At 45.7% G+C, this 16,735-nt stretch overlaps 10 protein-coding genes across 10 annotated transcripts; 6 read left to right on the forward strand and 4 right to left on the reverse strand.

Annotated features, from left to right (window-relative positions):
- Window positions 1-130: 130 nt before the first annotated feature.
- Window positions 131-2,830, reverse strand: PUMCH_001376 (uncharacterized protein; the record flags this gene model as incomplete). The annotated part of the gene is made up of 1 exon (XM_063020431.1): window positions 131-2,830. The coding sequence occupies one exon, from the start codon at window positions 2,828-2,830 to the stop codon at window positions 131-133; it is 2,700 nt and encodes an 899-aa protein (XP_062876501.1).
- A 233-nt stretch (window positions 2,831-3,063) lies between these two features.
- On the forward strand, window positions 3,064-3,816 carry PUMCH_001377 (uncharacterized protein; the record flags this gene model as incomplete). The annotated part of the gene is made up of 1 exon (XM_063020432.1): window positions 3,064-3,816. The coding sequence occupies one exon, from the start codon at window positions 3,064-3,066 to the stop codon at window positions 3,814-3,816; it is 753 nt and encodes a 250-aa protein (XP_062876502.1).
- Window positions 3,817-3,935: 119 nt separating this feature from the next.
- On the reverse strand, window positions 3,936-5,210 carry PUMCH_001378 (uncharacterized protein; the record flags this gene model as incomplete). Its single annotated transcript, XM_063020433.1, has 1 exon — window positions 3,936-5,210. One exon carries the CDS (start codon window positions 5,208-5,210, stop codon window positions 3,936-3,938), a length of 1,275 nt encoding a protein of 424 aa, XP_062876503.1.
- Window positions 5,211-5,980: 770 nt separating this feature from the next.
- PUMCH_001379 (uncharacterized protein) lies at window positions 5,981-7,408 on the forward strand (the record flags this gene model as incomplete). The annotated part of the gene is made up of 1 exon (XM_063020434.1): window positions 5,981-7,408. One exon carries the CDS (start codon window positions 5,981-5,983, stop codon window positions 7,406-7,408), a length of 1,428 nt encoding a protein of 475 aa, XP_062876504.1.
- A 456-nt stretch (window positions 7,409-7,864) lies between these two features.
- On the forward strand, window positions 7,865-8,242 carry PUMCH_001380 (uncharacterized protein; the record flags this gene model as incomplete). Its single annotated transcript, XM_063020435.1, has 1 exon — window positions 7,865-8,242. One exon carries the CDS (start codon window positions 7,865-7,867, stop codon window positions 8,240-8,242), a length of 378 nt encoding a protein of 125 aa, XP_062876505.1.
- A 276-nt stretch (window positions 8,243-8,518) lies between these two features.
- Window positions 8,519-10,183, reverse strand: PUMCH_001381 (uncharacterized protein; the record flags this gene model as incomplete). The annotated part of the gene is made up of 1 exon (XM_063020436.1): window positions 8,519-10,183. The coding sequence occupies one exon, from the start codon at window positions 10,181-10,183 to the stop codon at window positions 8,519-8,521; it is 1,665 nt and encodes a 554-aa protein (XP_062876506.1).
- Window positions 10,184-10,858: 675 nt separating this feature from the next.
- PUMCH_001382 (uncharacterized protein) lies at window positions 10,859-11,488 on the forward strand (the record flags this gene model as incomplete). The annotated part of the gene is made up of 1 exon (XM_063020437.1): window positions 10,859-11,488. The coding sequence occupies one exon, from the start codon at window positions 10,859-10,861 to the stop codon at window positions 11,486-11,488; it is 630 nt and encodes a 209-aa protein (XP_062876507.1).
- A 503-nt stretch (window positions 11,489-11,991) lies between these two features.
- On the forward strand, window positions 11,992-12,933 carry PUMCH_001383 (uncharacterized protein; the record flags this gene model as incomplete). Its single annotated transcript, XM_063020438.1, has 1 exon — window positions 11,992-12,933. One exon carries the CDS (start codon window positions 11,992-11,994, stop codon window positions 12,931-12,933), a length of 942 nt encoding a protein of 313 aa, XP_062876508.1.
- A 264-nt stretch (window positions 12,934-13,197) lies between these two features.
- On the reverse strand, window positions 13,198-14,049 carry PUMCH_001384 (uncharacterized protein; the record flags this gene model as incomplete). The annotated part of the gene is made up of 1 exon (XM_063020439.1): window positions 13,198-14,049. The coding sequence occupies one exon, from the start codon at window positions 14,047-14,049 to the stop codon at window positions 13,198-13,200; it is 852 nt and encodes a 283-aa protein (XP_062876509.1).
- A 1,415-nt stretch (window positions 14,050-15,464) lies between these two features.
- On the forward strand, window positions 15,465-16,658 carry PUMCH_001385 (uncharacterized protein; the record flags this gene model as incomplete). Its single annotated transcript, XM_063020440.1, has 1 exon — window positions 15,465-16,658. One exon carries the CDS (start codon window positions 15,465-15,467, stop codon window positions 16,656-16,658), a length of 1,194 nt encoding a protein of 397 aa, XP_062876510.1.
- Window positions 16,659-16,735: the final 77 nt, after the last annotated feature.

Here is a 16,735-nt window from a genome sequence, read left to right on the forward strand (position 1 = left end):
CTTCAATTGTAAATAACGAAAGACCAAAAGACCAATACACACATTTTAATGCATCTAGAAGTTTCTTGTGTAAGAATAGATGTGCTCACTATCGACAGAGTCCCCTATAACATAAATTAATCTATAACTATTACAAGATGGCAATCTTCCTCACAGTACGGCGATGCTGATCGCCCAGCTCCGAAATCTTTCCATCTGCTACCAACCGTCTGATAATCTCATTGAGATCAAAGGTCTCAACACGGATGTTCAGCTTCTCGTTCACCTTAAGCATGAGGTCATGATATCTAATTGGGTTTCCGTCTTCAAGCATTTCAAGAACTGCGCGACTCAAGTCTTCACGGAGCTTTTTCTGTGCTTCACTGGTACCTGTTTGGAACAAGGTCATGTCGATTCTACCCGTCTTTGGATCAGTAGCATAATCTTTGATGGCCGATTTGATCAAGCGCACTGCTTCACGAACATCAATGGCCTCTACGACCTGGCTCAAACGCATCTTGGCGTGTGCCTCGGCCAATCTGATCATCGACTCCAATTGTCTGGTTGTTGCGGTGATTCGTTTTTCCAGAGCACGAGGATCATCTCCGAGCTTACGCATGTCAACGTATGCTCGAACAAGAATATTTTTGCTCTCTTCAGTGATGACTGGATTCATGTTCTCCTTTGCATATTGAATATAGGCACTGAGGATCTCAACCGGCAAGATCGTGTTTGTAGAGACTGAATCAGGTACATCTTCCAAATACATGTCTGTGATGTGACTGGCCAAGTGACGGTCAATTTTCTCGTCAACTCTGTCGAGAATTAAATAGACCAAATCAAAACGAGACAAAAGGGGTGGAGGCAAGTCGATATTGGCTGTGACAGGAAGGTTAGGATCATAACGAGAGTTGATAGGGTTGGCGGATGCCAAGATGGATGTTCTGGCATTAAGTGTAGTGATGATACCAGCTTTGGCAATAGAAATTGTCTGCTGCTCCATAACTTCGTGCAACACAGACCGAGTTGCATCGCTCATTTTGTCAAACTCGTCAATACAACAGACACCACCATCAGAAAGGATAAGGGCACCGGATTCAAGCACAAGCTGCTTTGTATCGATGTCTCTGGTGATGTAAGCAGTTAAACCGACTGCAGATGAACCTTTACCAGAAGTGTAGATACCTCTGGGAGCGATCTTGTGCACGTACTGAAGCAATTGCGACTTCGATGTGGATGGATCACCACAAAGAAGAATGTTGACATCGCCTCTGTACCGTCCACCTTTCTTGAAAGTTTTGTTGGTACCGCCAAAAAGCTGAAGAAGGATACCCTTCTTGACATCGTCCATCTCATAGACCGAGGGAGCCAAGGAACGTGCCAATACATCATACAAGTCATCTCTCTGGGAAACTTCCTTGATTTTCTCAATCATATCGTCAGACAATTTCCTTTGCTGCTCGACCTCTTGCGATTCGACTGCCTGCTGTTGCAATGTTGAAGAGTCCGAAGAAAGACGCTTCACGTCGATTTTCTTGATGTGCACAACATCCAAGTATGTTTTGTATAAGTTCTTCAAAGCTCTCTGACGTGTGTTGACTCTCACGGGCAACGAACGGAAAATACCACAAACCTCGATTCTGTCACCCGCTCTACAGGTGTCAACCAACTCATCGTAAACACACAAGTTGACCGAGTGGGGAGTTTGTCCGTCTGGAACCAAATCAGGAGTCTCCTGCAATTTAATGACCTGCTTGTCTGCGAATGAGGATCTATTGTGAATGATCGTCATGGTGTTGACCTGGCCACACACAGCTCTTGGACATTTGGTGGGCTCAGAAATGACACCACGGTCAATTTCAACAGCAATCGTGTGATCGCAAGCAGTACACTTGAAAAAGGCCACCTTCATGTCAGGGATAATGGCACTCGCACGAAGAACCAAACCTTTCACACTGACAAGTTTATCTATATCGTTTGGATTCAACTCACGCATACCACGGCGCACAGCATTGATATTGTAGGGACGAATAGTGTATATGTTCGTTTCAATATCGTCGATGGAGGAGGGGGCAGGCTCCTGGTCAGCGAACAAGGACACCAAGCAGTCCTTGACCGTTTGGTCCATGATTGGAATGACTTCTTGTGGATAGTTGATGAGTTGGTAGTACAACTTTTTCGTGGCTCCATAGGCCAACAAATTGGCGGCATCCAAGTTCAAGTTGGTGGTGCCTAAGTCCTTCATGGCGTTCAATTGAGCCACGTAGTAGAGCTGCAGATCCTCGGGCTCGACCGGCAATCCGTCCATATTCTTGCGGTACTTCATCTTGAACAGCATCAAAAAGTCCCGGAACGAATTGGTACAGTCTTGAATGGAAACATTCGTACCCCAGATGACTCTGATAGGCTCGCCTGAATCGAACACGTCCGACTGCAATTGAGAACTATCCAGAGGAATGTCTTGGCCATCGCCACCGCGAGAAGACGAAGGGTGTCTGGCATCAAACATCCGTCTTCTCATTGGCGAAGACAGGCCATCGGCGTTCAAGTCAGACCGAAGTGGTCTACGAACAATACGGTCCACATCCGAGGTCAAGTTGTCGGAGCGGGCTCTTGAAGACGAGAGCTCAGAGCCATGGTGGCGACTCAGCGATGTGTAATGGAGTGGAGACGATACGTTTTGTCTTTGTGAAGATGGTAGGTTATCTGATCCAGGGTTGGACGAACTGGAGGCGAAAAAGAGCGGCGACGACGGCACGAGGGGCTGCAGCTGCGATTGCGACTGTGACTGTGACTGCGACTGGGTCACAGAGTCGGGGTTTGTGTCGTGACTCCGAATGGGCAGCGACATTTAGTTTCTGAAAAAGAGAGACGATGAGTATGGGAAGAGAAATGGGAAATCGGGGGGCTTTTATATATTCAGCGCTGCACAGCGGCTATCGCGTTTCTTATTCTAGGGTTGATTCTTGACGGAAAGTCGATGCCGAGAGGGATGCGGATGGCTTCAGTGAAGAAAGTATGTAGTAGGTAAATGAGATTCGGAGATGGTAGACGCGCGTCATTACAGTTCCCGATTGGGATTAGATGAGGGTGTATGCTGCAGGAACACCAATCGGTCCGGTACGTACAAACCCTATACTCCAATATTCAATCGTGAGCATTCGCAAGAATACGACGAAAAAGATCGAGAGTTTCTTTTTTTTGGCAGTACATAACATTCAGATCAATTCCTCAAAGAGTCACAATCTTGCATTCTCTTATCTTTCTGCATCCACACGTAACCTCATCCTTCCATCTCTGACGCGTATCTCCGTAATGGATAGGGAGAAACAACTGCAAACTCCGTCAAATCCGGCGCTGGGTTTGACATCGCCCACTCGTCTAGACCTCGGCAAAGCAAGCAGAGTGCCCACGCTGGCGGGCAGCGCAGATCGGATCTCACGATCGCCAATTCGAGCCCTCAGAAGCCCTCTCAAGACCCTCACAGCAACAGAACAGCTCCGGCCGGGGCCAGTCATCAGCCCCTCGAGACAGCTGTCACTAGCGTCCCCAGTGCGGCGGTCAGGGTCGCCAGAGCGTAGACAGCGTATTCTTGAGCTAGAGAGAGAAGGTCGCCCCGATAAGCGACCAAAAACAGTCACCGTCAATGCGGAGCCACAGGTTTTGGGCGAGAGCATGAAGGCCGGAAGCTCGAAAGCGCAGCTGGTGGTCGAGGTTTTGAAGGAAACCAATGCATTGTTGTATGAGATGAAGGAGACCCAAAGACAACTAGTGGCAGAAGTGAAGGACCTTAAAGAAACAGTGCGTGAACTCAAGAGGAGGTCTGATTCCAGATGAGGGCCAACTACCTGAAAAATTCGGTGTTCATCCTACCCACTTCAATTCCTCAGCCTATCCCTTCCTCCGTGCAAACCAATTGGCATGGATTCCGCGACGTAGCACAGCCAATGTATAATCTAGAAATCAATTTTTTTGTCATCTTCATCGCCGTCCTCGACAGGGATACCCCATTCTTCTATAGCAAATCTCTTCCGTCCATTCTTAAAAGCAGACTCACCGTTTGCTATGGCCATGACTCCCCGTGCAGACAACACTGGGATCTTTAAGATGTTCACAAGACCTTGTTGCACCTTTGCAGGTTCATTTTTGTAAGCTCTCTCGAGTAATGCGGTCATGGCGGCATTAAAAGGCTGAAGATGGATCACACCGTCCATGACGGTTTCGAGCATGTGAGTGATGAGAGACTCACGAGGATACAAATCCAACGGCAAGGATGCCATTAATACCAGCAGAGTGCTGGCAACAATGGCTTTCAAGCTGTGTATAAGCGGAATTATGTAGCCAGAGGTGCAGAACTGCGGAGGGTATATCGAAGGATTGAGAAGTCCGGGAATGGCGATACGAACTAGCTCGTTCTTGGAGTTGTGCTGCTCGACAATTTTGCGGACTTGCTCTGCGACAGAAGCGTATGAAGGTGCAAGTGGGACATATGTTATATCTTGGGGGCCTGCGCCAGGAACAAGGCGCTGGGTAATATCGAATTGCGACAGATAAATACCCTCACTTACATCCTCAGCCTCAGAAGTCTCCTTTGTGTTCTTGTTGAGCCCGTATCGCCAGGCAATTTTCAAGTCCTTTTCTGCCATATTTGCAACACTGACCTGGGCAGAGTCTTGTTTGATTTGGGCCTTTTTCTGTTCCTTCGAAGTACCCTTATATTCACCCGGAAGATCGTGAGCCCAGCTTGAAGGAACACCTATAGCGATAACATGCGTGCTTGCGCTTCCACTTTCGGATTTGAGACGGTTGTGAAGCACTCCCTGCGAAACAAAGGCCCGGAGAAGTACGGAGGCAAAATCTGTGGTTCCAGACTCTTCAATAAGTATAGTGTTGGAGAGTGGAAGGCCCAGGTGCATTAGAAGCTTATCCAAATCAGCACATCCAGTTGAGACTGTTGGTTGAGAAGTCACCAAAGAGGGTTTCACGGCCGGATTTTCAGCAAAAGAAGCGCTTTTTGGCACCACGGCAACAGGTTTTCTCACATGGGTGGCGCCAGAGCGATCAATTGGTGCAAATGGCGACAGAGTCATCGACGATGGAACCTGATTTGGCCTTAAAACTGGAGCAGGGCCACCAACAGAAGGCGCCCTCGATCCAGGCAAAGGTGTCACGGGCGGTAAGCGCCGTGAATCATTTCCTGAGAGCGGCTCGTTTCTTCTTCTGAAGGACATGGTCCAGGATTCGAGTCGATATGAGTATTAAATGTGGGGGTATATAGACGATGGGGATGAGATGCGATGAGATGAGATGAGATAAGATAAGGAGTTTGAGGAATTTGAATACTATCAACAATCAAGAATAAATTACAGGGAATATCTCAGGACCGACTGGAGTGATCGAATTTTGAGATTGCTGTTGGATTTGGTTTGTAGGTATATTTGGCACTACAGAAGGAAAGGGAGCCAATACAGGTAGAGAATACTATAATGATCGTGATATAAAGTGGAAGGAGAAATGAATCAAAATATTTTGCGACAGTTTATTCAAAGTATTTAACAAAATCTGTGCTGCGATCTGCTCGTATCGTCCAGATTGGCTGCTAAAAACACCTTGACAGTTTCTATCCATGCAGCAAAGCAAATTGAGACGAATTTGAGAAAAAAAAGGGAGAATAAAGTTAAAGTTAAAAGTGAAAAGATTCCGCGTACTGGATCTATCCCCTATATTATTTATGGTTTCTTTTCAATGTACCCCGTACACTGAGTATGTATTAGGCCCAGTCCAGTCATTCCTCACCATACTATACATACAAACTGAACTCTGGTTCATAGATAACCAACAATCCACACCAAAGCAATATAAACCATCCACCTCTGTGAACCAACAGACAAGGAGATTCCAATTGCTCAAAACTCTTAGTAAAAATTCCACTGTCTTGCATCTTTAGCTTACATCCGTATCTATCACAAAACGTACTACAGAAGCCTCTAGACTTCTCGCAATGGGTGCACTCGTTTCGATTCCTTTGGCAGGAACAAGTTGGCTAGCCTCATGCTTCGGCGCAGCTGCATGCTCGGCGTTCTGTTCGTCTATAGGCGGTACATTTCAATCATCTACCATGACAAGACTCACATACGCCCTCATTCTCCTCATAAACTCCATTTTGTCATGGGTGGCATTATCTCCATTTGTAGTGAATCGTTTGGAGAAGATTTCTTTCGGATATATTAACAATCGGTGCGGCCCGGATGGGAAACAGTGTATTAGTTTCGTATCGGTCCACAGAATCAACTTGGCTCTCGGAGTGCTCCACTTGATGCTTGCCGCAGTGTTGGTCAATGTGAAGTCCACTGCCAATCCACGGAGTGTCATCCAGAACGGGTACTGGAAGCTTAAAGTGCTTGCGTGGATGGCCTTATTGGCCATCAACTTCTTGGTGATTCCGGATGACTTCTTTGTCTTCTACGGAAACCACATCGCTATTATTTTCTCTACGATATTTCTTGGCATTGGCCTCATTCTCTTGGTCGACTTTGCTCATGCATGGGCTGAGAAATGCTTGGAAAAGATCGAGTTGGAGGAATTGACCGGCGATGATGAATACAACGCTGGCTTCTGGAAGAAACTTTTGGTGGGTGGAACCTTGTCCATGTACGTCTGTAGTATCGCCTTGACAATTGTCATGTATGTGTTCTTTGCCAGCAGCGGGTGCAGCATGAACCAGACTGCCATCAGTCTTAACGTTGTGTTTGCTTTGATAACGTCTATGGTTTCTATCAACCAAAACGTCCAAGAATCAAACCCAAATGCAGGCCTTGCACAGGCATCAATGGTGGTGTTTTATTGCACATACTTGGTCTTGAGTGCCGTTGTATCGGAGCCCGATGATAAACAGTGTAATCCACTTGTTAGATCAAAGGGTACACGTACATTCTCCATTGTGCTTGGCGCTTTCTTCACTTTCTTGGCACTTGCTTACACCACAACAAGAGCAGCTAATTCTTCGTTTTTCGACATCGACGTCCCTGAGCCAGTGGAAGGCTCGGTGTCGGAACAGCCCAGCGAGCGGAGCCAAATGAGATACCAGGCCATCAAGCAAGCAGTGGACGAAGGTTCACTTCCAGAAAGTGCGCTCAACCAAGTGGATTTGTATGATGATGTAGAGGAGGCCCAGAACAATGTCAAACTGCCAGTGAAATACAATTACGCATTGTTCCACATCATCTTTTTCTTGGCCACACAGTACATTTCTACGCTTCTTACGATAAATGTTAAACAGGACGATGTTGGAGACTTCATTCCCGTTGGAAGAACATACTTTTCCAGTTGGGTCAAAATTGTCAGTTCCTGGGTCTGTTATGCATTGTACATCTGGAGTTTGGTTGCTCCTATGATATGGCCCGAGAGATTTAACTCATTGTCTTTGTAAAGATCTATATTTAATGAATGTTTCTACTTGGCTTATGTTTCATTGCAAGGGAGTATGTAGTATCCAAGGAATTTGTTCAACGAGAAGCCAATTAAAGAATGAATAATAATATCAAAATTCAATAATGAGATAATATCTAGATAATTTTTCTCCCCAAATTTTTCTGCGTCTAACAAAATTACCATCCCACTATACTTCATAATCTCACCACTTAATCTACACCAAGTCAACCCACAGCAATATCAATGACAACAAAAGCAAAATAAAAAAAAAGAAAATAAGGAGCAACCAGATTATCAACACACGAAAAAATCCCCCACATCCCCCACATATAAATACCCCCGGGACCCAGAGTATTTTGCACCCACGATTTTTCACTTTCCCTGCACACACGCAGGTTCCTTCACTCATTGGCTGAGGAAAATATTCCCATCCACCACCTAAAACCACACAACAATGTCCGCCATCGTCACCAAGGCCACCGGCCTCGTCAACTCGGTCGTTACCAAATCCGGAGAATTGGCCAACTGTGCCGTTTACTGGGGTAAAGTCGGCGCCGAAATGGGCAAGATCGTCTACAAAGCCGAAGGATTGGCACCACCATCCCAGGCCGAGTTCCAGAAGGTCTACGGTTCTTTCGTCAAGTTCGTGAAGGGCTCTGACCACGGTGCTGTTATTGCCAAGAACTTCAAGGCTCTTGGTGCCAACAACAAGGAGGCTGCTTACAAGCTCGGAGCTTTGGGTTTGCAATGTTACGGATTCTTTGCTTTGGGTGAGATGATCGGTAGAAGACACATTGTTGGATACCCATCTGTTCATGGCGAGCACCACTAGGGAGTTGTGGGTGCTGGACGCATTTAGACATCCTATGGGATAACATATTCAGGCAGTGTAGATACGAGCCGCAGGGCAATAAACGATATTTAAGTGACCAGATGTAGAGCTTAGTGGGGGAGTGACATATTGAGTGAAATGAGGTTCATGGTTTCGTAGTTGCTTGCTTATTCTACATTGCAGACAATCCATGTGACTGAATTTACACTGTGGCTCGATTGAATAGATGATCGCCATACTCTATTAATGTAAAAAACCCTATTATAATGTATATCCCTAGCTCGTCTTATCCTGCTCTTTTCTTTTCTTGGACGCCTCGATCATGTCTTGTCTCTGCTTTCTCTTCTGTTTGACAATCTTGGGCACCGTACTGATCTCCTTTCTCTCCAAGAGCTGTGTCTTGACACGCTTTCTGTCGTAGCTGCTCAATTTGCTCATCTTCTCCATCCAGTCGCTGTATCCGGTACTGCCTGACTGTTTCATGGCGTTGACAATAGGCTTGACGGTCATGCTATCTTCCTTGGTGAAAAAGGTCACCGCACGTCCTTCCTTACCTCCTCTACCGGTTCTACCGATTCTGTGCACGTATGTCTGTGCTGACTGCGGCACGTCGTAGTTGATGACAAGGTTGACGGCCTTGAAATCCACACCTCTGGCAAGAACATCAGTGGTGATGAGCACCCAAATGTCACCGTTTTTGAAGCGCTTGATAACCTCATCTCTTTGTTTGGGTGTCCTCTCTGCGTGGATGACGTCCACATTGAGCTTGTCGTACAACAACTCGTGGAACAAGGCTTTAGCACGAGGAATCAGCTGCAAGAAAATAATCACTGGCGGCTTGAACTCACCCTGCTGAATCATTTGACGGATAGCCACAAGCTTTCCTTCCTCGGACCCTGTGAACACCAATTTCTGGTCAATCGTAGAGGAGGCAGTGTCTCTTTTACCAACAACGATTCTAATGGGATCACGCATAATGGACTTAGCGAGATCCTCGACACCGGTAGGAATTGTAGCAGAGAAGCACAGCTTTCTGAGTCGAGGATGTGTACACTCGGCCAAGATGGCATCGGTCTGTTCAACGAACCCCTTGTCGAACAAGCGGTCGGCCTCATCAATGACAAGCTCTTCGACTGCGGTGAGGTCCATGTTTCCGTTTTTCACCACATCTAGTAGTCTCAATGGCGTCGACACGATGATGGCATATTTACCTGCCTTGACGATATTCTCGGAGAGACGCACGGCTAACTGTCTCGACAAGATGGCGCTGGGCAAGCTCTTGTGACCCTTGGTGAGGACCTGGAGTTGAGCATGGATTTGCAGCGCCAACTCGTTGGTGGGCGCAATAATAAGTCCGCGCACCGAGGTGTTCTTTTGTGGCGCCTCCTCTAAGAGAGCTTGGATCATAGGAATGAGAAAGGCCAATGTCTTACCAGAACCCGTAGGCGCACATGCAAGAACATCTCGATGAGCAAGAGTCGAGGGGATGGCCTCACATTGAATAGGAGTGGGCTCGACAAACTCCGCATCGAGAAGATTATGGACGAGACGTTTGTTCATGTTGAAACGGGTCGTCATGTCGGCAAAAGATCCAATCGGAAGAGGAATGTCTTCACCATATACCTTGGAGTGCGATTGTAGACGGAACTCTGCTGCTTCGTTTTCGGTGGAAATGACAGAATCATAGTCGAATTCGATCGTTTTAGGGCCTCTACGAGTAGTCTCGGAGGATTTTTCCAGAGATTCGGCAGCGGCAGAGTCAGCATCCACGTTTTTGGTTTTTCTGGTCCGGAAAAAATCCGTTTCCTTGTCTATTTCGGCCTCCATATTGGAGACATTCGATTTGGCTGCGGCAGCCGGTTTTGGAAGCAGGAAGTCTGCCAGAGCCTTTTTGCTCAGCTTGAGGGATGCTCCTCGGCTTAAAATACGAAACACATCCATTGTGCGTCACAGAATTGGCTGAGTGTGTTTTGGGATATGGTATTGGATTTACAGATGGGATCAGGCATCGCTCTCATCGCACGGTGGAGTACTGCAGGAAGCACCACAGACAATGATGGAGAATACTAGACGCAAATCGGGAAGAGGGATGTAATCATAAATTTTTTTTCAACTGGAATCTATGATTTCTGTAAATAGAGAGATTTTTTTTGTTAGAATTCCATCCATGGCCATTTCGGGTTCTTAGAATGGGCCTTGTTCTGTTCCACACCCAGAAGAGACCCGTGCACCACCGCTTGTACCATTTCTCACCTTCTTATTTCCAGTGACAAGCGAGACTGAAAAAAAAAGCGGCCCGAGTATTTCCACCCCGACTTCGTCCCCAAATCTGCCCTTGCTGCAACACACAGTGTATTCTCACGAGTAAGACGACTACGCTGCGCTTTTTCCTGAATCTCTAGCGTCCATTTCAGAGGAGTTACCATTGTTCACTTTTTCAGCACCCCTATAAACGGAACATCCCGGAGGAATCTGCTGAAAGATTGACCCTAGCTCATACTCATATCGATTTCACTTAGTGTCAATTATCACAGTTCTCTCATTGTACAAGAGTATCTGCTTCGATAGTGCATTTCACAAAACCCAGCTTGAACCTTCCCCAGACCGACACAAACCATGGCTCTGAGAATATTCACAAGATCTGTTTTCATGCAGACGCGAATGCCCATCCGTAAGGATCCCAGCAAGGTTCTTCAGTTGGCTACCGGCGAGAAGTACGGCGCTACTGAATCCAACTTGAGCTCCATAAAACTGTTCTTGGCCGACAAGTACGCCATCCCTGACGACTTGGCATTGCAGGTCATCACGCACAAGTCATTCACAAACGGACTCAAACCATACAACGAGAAGTTGAGCGCCATGGGTTCCAAGGTGCTTAACTTGTTCTTGGCCAAATTTGTAGTCGAGGGTGCTACCACCAATGACTTGGCCGTCAACGGCAAAAACTTGGATGTTTTGGGTACGCCCATTGCCAAGGAACTCGGTGGCCGTATGGCTTTGGGACTTTTTGCCCAGTCCACCAAGCTCAACAACACCATGTTCTGGAAGTCATACAACAGCCTGTTGAGTTTCCAGGAGAGCGGTGAGTTGAAGGTGAGTGCGCAGATGATGTATGCGTTGGTGGGTGCTGTGACTTTCATCCACGGAAAGAAGGCTGCAGAGGCTTTTGTCAGAGAGAAGCTTCTCGAGGGTCCTGTCACTCTTGAGGGCATTGCCTCCGAGTTTCTCGAGCAGAACCAAGCATAGAACCTGTAAATAGCCCTGGTGCCGTCTGTGAGAGTATAGAATGTCTCTATTGAGCCTACTAATGAATAAGTTAGGTATGAAGTGTAGAGCTCTAACGAGCAATGATCATAATTCAGAATACGAATTTTTATACGGAAAGTTCTGTTCCACTATTATGGAATGATTAGTGCAAATCAAAACTCAATTTTTACATGATCTGGTTGTTTCGAACATGTTGTAAGCCTTAGATAGAGAGACAGAACAAAGCACAACAGTGAAAGACAATGAGAAAATCAAAAACAAGAAAAATCTGTCAAAAAAGAAAATTGTATTCATTTTCAGGAAAATCATCTTCTTAAAAGTCAATTATCTCACTCCAGTTCCTCCCTCTCTTCTGTCCTGTCTCTAAGCACTTTGACAGCTTTACCCCACACATCCACGGTACTATTTACTTCGTACATACTACTACTTTTTCCACCACACATTTCCACCGTTTCCATTAAAATATTCCAAAATTCCCGAAAATGTCGTCCGGTAGTGAATTTGCTCATGCCCTCGCTGGCGCCGGTGGTGGTGCCCTTTCCATGATAGTCACTTATCCTTTGGTGACATTATCCACATTAGCACAAACTACAAAGAAAAAAAAAGATGAGGATACCGACAAGAAAGCGGGGTTGCGGGACGTGATTCGTCAGAAAGGAATTGGCGGGCTTTACTCCGGGTTGGAGAGCGCCTTGTACGGAATTACACTCTCCAACTTCATCTACTACTACTTCTATGAACTCTCGTCAAATGCCTTTCTCCAGGCAAAAGTAGCCGCGGGAGGCTCGCGCAGAAAGAGAGGTTTGACCACGGTGGAGCTGATGATTACTGGTGCGGTTGCAGGTGCCATCACGGTGATTGGAACGAACCCGTTTTGGGTCGCCAATACTCGTCTGATGACCCGCACCAAAGAAGAGGGTACACGGAGTCGGTCTGCGTTCAGGACAATGGTAGATATTGCACAAACGGATGGTGTAGGAACTTTGTTTGCGGGAGTGTTTCCTGCCCTTGTACTTGTGATCAACCCGATCATTCAATACACCATCTTGGAGCAGTTCCGCAATGCGATCGTGGCCTCTAGCGGTGTTGCTGCATTCACTTCGGCAAAAGCGTTTTTGATTGGTGCTTTGGGGAAATTGGTGGCCACCACATTGACTTATCCCTATATCACACTTAAGTCCCGCATGCATGTGAAAAAGAAGCAGGTTTCGGACGAGCAAGCTAAGGAGTTGTCGATGTGGCAGGAAATTCGTAAAATTATCCACGAGGAAGGCTTGGAAGGCTTATACCGCGGTTTGGCTGTTAAGTTGTTCCAATCTATCATGACTGCTGCCTTCTTGTTTTATTTCAAGGAGGAATTGATGGTCGGCAGCATCAAGTTGGTGAGAATCTTACAAGGCCGTCGTCTTAAAAAGTTGCTCTAAATGAACTATATTTATTACAGTGATTGATCATTCAGCAGTAACTCCCTTGTATTATTCCTATAAGCACCAAAAGGGCCAATTGTCTTGTTGCTGAATGAACAACTCACAGAAACGACAGAAACGATGTGAATAAGAAAAGGAGGCGCCAATGGCGTCTCCGTCTTTTATGATATGGTACAGATATTATGAATATGCTCAATAAATAACGGTGAGACACAAGTCACACACTCACACACACACACACACGCAGAGGAAAATGAGCTCTTACAAGAGGGAGCTTTTCTTAAGCCACTCGTAGGTGTAGAAAATCACAGCGTTGGCAGGAATAGATCTCACCAACGTGATGCCCAACCCATTGTACAAGTTACGAACCCCACCGGGCTTCAGTATAAGCCGAGAAGTCACCGATATAAAGTCCGTCTTGGCCGCCAGATTCATCGCCTGCGATGTTTGCACGTTCGACTTGATGGTGTCGACCGGATAAATCGACAAATTGAACATAAACCCAGCTGTGGCGCCGCTTGCGAGTAGGTTGATATTCTCGCGACCAGGATTGATACGGTTGTATACTCTCACCGCCTCTTCATATGACGCAAACCAGACGGCGGTTCCAGCCATTTCTCTGACTAGCGTAGATGAGAGACCATGCCACAATCCCACTACACCGGTTGTTTTCACCACCTGGCGAATGACAGACATGTAGGAAGCAGACTTCTTCTCCTTGGCGACCAAATTCGCTACTTGCAAATTGCATTTCACCAATTCCACGGGGGTCAACACGAACGAGGCTGCCAACCCCGAAAATGCACCACTCAAACACACAGACGCCATCGATTCAGACCCCAAAGGCGTGTATGTCCGCAATGCCTGTTGCCCATACTGAAATGCAGAAAAGAGCACCGCACTTTCCATACATGCGCCCAACATTGGAGCCTTAATGCCTTTGTAGAACGAAAGTAGACCCTCATCGGTCAAGATTTGCCTGGTGACCCCTAGCGTCGAGGCTCCATGGGTCGTCTGAAGACGAACTTTGACTGTGTCAAAGGGAAATTCGATGAGTTTCCCAAGACAGCCGGCCATCGACCCGTAGACGATCTCTTGTAGTGGATCAACCATGAGTGAAAAATTATTATGGGAGTACGAGATAAGAGAAAGTAGAGCGAGTGTATGGGGGGAGACAAGAAGTGAAGTTTTCAAGGAATTTGTCGAAAAAAACAACGATGAGTGAAATTGAAAATCTCGGAGGAAAAATGTCGAGGAGAATTAATGTATTCTTTGTTCTTGTACTGTCTATAGAGATACGAGATATGAGGGATGAGTCAGATGGAGGAACTGTGGATCGTGAATTGTAGATATGTATTTTTTTTTTATAGTTCAGTTGAGCAGGAATGGAAAGGAAAACAAAAATTCCTATAAAGAATACTGTGGCTGCGGTGAAAAATTGAAGTAGCCATTGATCTTGTGACATTTAGGAGGGAACGATAGAGGCATCATAGATATATGAGTTGGAACAAGAGCGACTAATTGATGTTTTTTGGATTCATACAATTCGATGGGCATTATTGTTTTAAGATTCATTGGTCAAAACGTATACTTCGTTAATGTAGCTTTGCATACACAAAGCAAACCTAGGCTCTAAATACGTCTGCTCTTTTTTTATGTTTCACAAAATTGAAGCTTTTCAACGTTCATTTAAGTTGATTATCTTGTTCCGTCCGGGTGATTAATCCGTCTTTTCAGTCTGGGTAGTATCGCTGATGTACTAGTTCCAGAATCATTAGAGTGTCTAATAGCGACCAACTGATCGAAAACTCAGTGTCACTCACAATTTCTCGTAAAAGGAATACGAACTACCCAATCATGTAGATTCGTTGTGTTCTGTTGTAAACTCTTTTCAGTTGGCTGTGTTATCTGCAGAATCAAACATATTTTTGCAACCATTCTACAGCATGAGATTTATCAGATCTTCGGACATAAAGCTTCAAATCCGATCCTCGGTTCTTAATATCGATACAGCGTAAATGAGTGAAAATGATTTATGCTGTAAACAATTCCCTTTTCTTTCTCTTCGTCCATTTCTTCGGAATGAGAAGAGCAGAGTCCACTGATGATAGATACATACCTTTTTGCAGAAATAGGCCAAGATATTCTAGAGATGAACGGACGCCACTGCTTCTGTTGGTGCAAGCAAACTTAGCAATATTGAACGTTGTTCTAAACGGAATGAAAGTGTCCATATCTAAAATCTTTTGGATTAAATTTGTAATGCTGTGACATTCTGCGCTTGATTGTGATGCCATACTTAAGGGTGTTGTAGCAAAGAAACAAACGATCCACCGTTCTATTGGGAGTCAGCCCTCAAGAAACACTGAGAAAGCTCGAGAAAGTACCCTTTTGCTGTATACTTTATTTTTTTCGAAGCCCGGTTGCACCTTGTTCGGTCTCGTGTGTGACTGTAGATTTCCTCAGAACACCACCTCCTTCACTTTTCCTCAGATTCGTCGAAAAAGTGACCGGAATTTAGACCAGCAATGGGATTCTTCAATTTTCTATCCAGGCGAACTTCTGAGGTACCTGAAACTGTTGATCTCGAGATGCAAGATCTCGGCGGGGATTTCGACCACCAGAATATTGGACAGAACCTGGACAACATCAACGCCGAACGGATTGCTCCAACATATGTCGGAACTCCTCATATCCAAACCAACCTTCACTCCAAATTCAAACGCGAAGCATCAGACCTTATGGCGTATGTTCAATGTACTCAATCCTTCGATTGGAGAATAAATGACAGGACGATGGCAGCGATCTACACCACGAATTATATGATGATGCAACAAATGATAGAATTAGTCAACGAGCATGAGTCATGGGAAAATGGACATGTGCGTAGTACCCGTTCAATTTCAAATGGCAGGGTAGAATACTTCTTCGCCCAACCTATGGGCTGGAACGCCAAAACCATTGAATTGACGCGCAAAATGGATCAAGTATGCGCAGACTATCTCCGCTATTGGAGCGACAACTACCACGGTCTCTACGCTACAAAGGTCACTGAAGAGCTAAGGATCTATATTCAAGTCTGGTCGCAAGAAATCACCTCGGTGTACCGCAACAGTTTCCGGAACAACTGCTGGCTCTTTTTGATTCGAATGATATATGATACTTTGAAACCTTGGAGATATTTCTATTGGATCTGGATTCCCTGCTATTTTTTGTGTCAATTCACATATGGCTTTGGTAAGGAGAACGGTTTCATGAATGATTTTCTGGGTTACCTTTCACTACTAGTGCTTGTACTTGCGGTTCTTTCGTCTTTGTCCAATTATTTGCTAGGATTGTCATTCTTCTTCTTCAGGGGTTCTACTGATATCGGCCAGCAGGATGATTCGGACGATATTGAGAGCGCTCGCCAAAACGAGACTGGTATTTTTGGTAAACTATTCAAGTGGAGTCCCTGGAGTACGTCCTCAGAAACAGGAAATCCATCTGATGGCCAGGTCATACAATTGTACCCAGCTGTTGCCTTCATTGAATCTACTTTAGCCACAACAAATGTTAATGACGTCAATGTCGTTGAAGTCACAAATCACGCGGAGGAAAATAACGATGCAAATGATAGCGGCAATTTGGATCTCAGCTATTCTTTTGACGATGCCAACGATCGTGATCAACCCGTAACAGAACCAAGCACTGCCGAAGTGGGAGGAATTATAGTGGAATAAGGTACGAAATGGGTAGAACAAGGTCAGAGGTATGAAATAAAGTGATCTCGAGTTGAGTTTCGGAGCTGATTTCCACA

Source organism: Australozyma saopauloensis, chromosome 2 (assembly GCF_035610405.1).
Source record: "Australozyma saopauloensis chromosome 2, complete sequence".
NCBI lineage: Eukaryota > Fungi > Ascomycota > Pichiomycetes > Serinales > Metschnikowiaceae > Australozyma > Australozyma saopauloensis.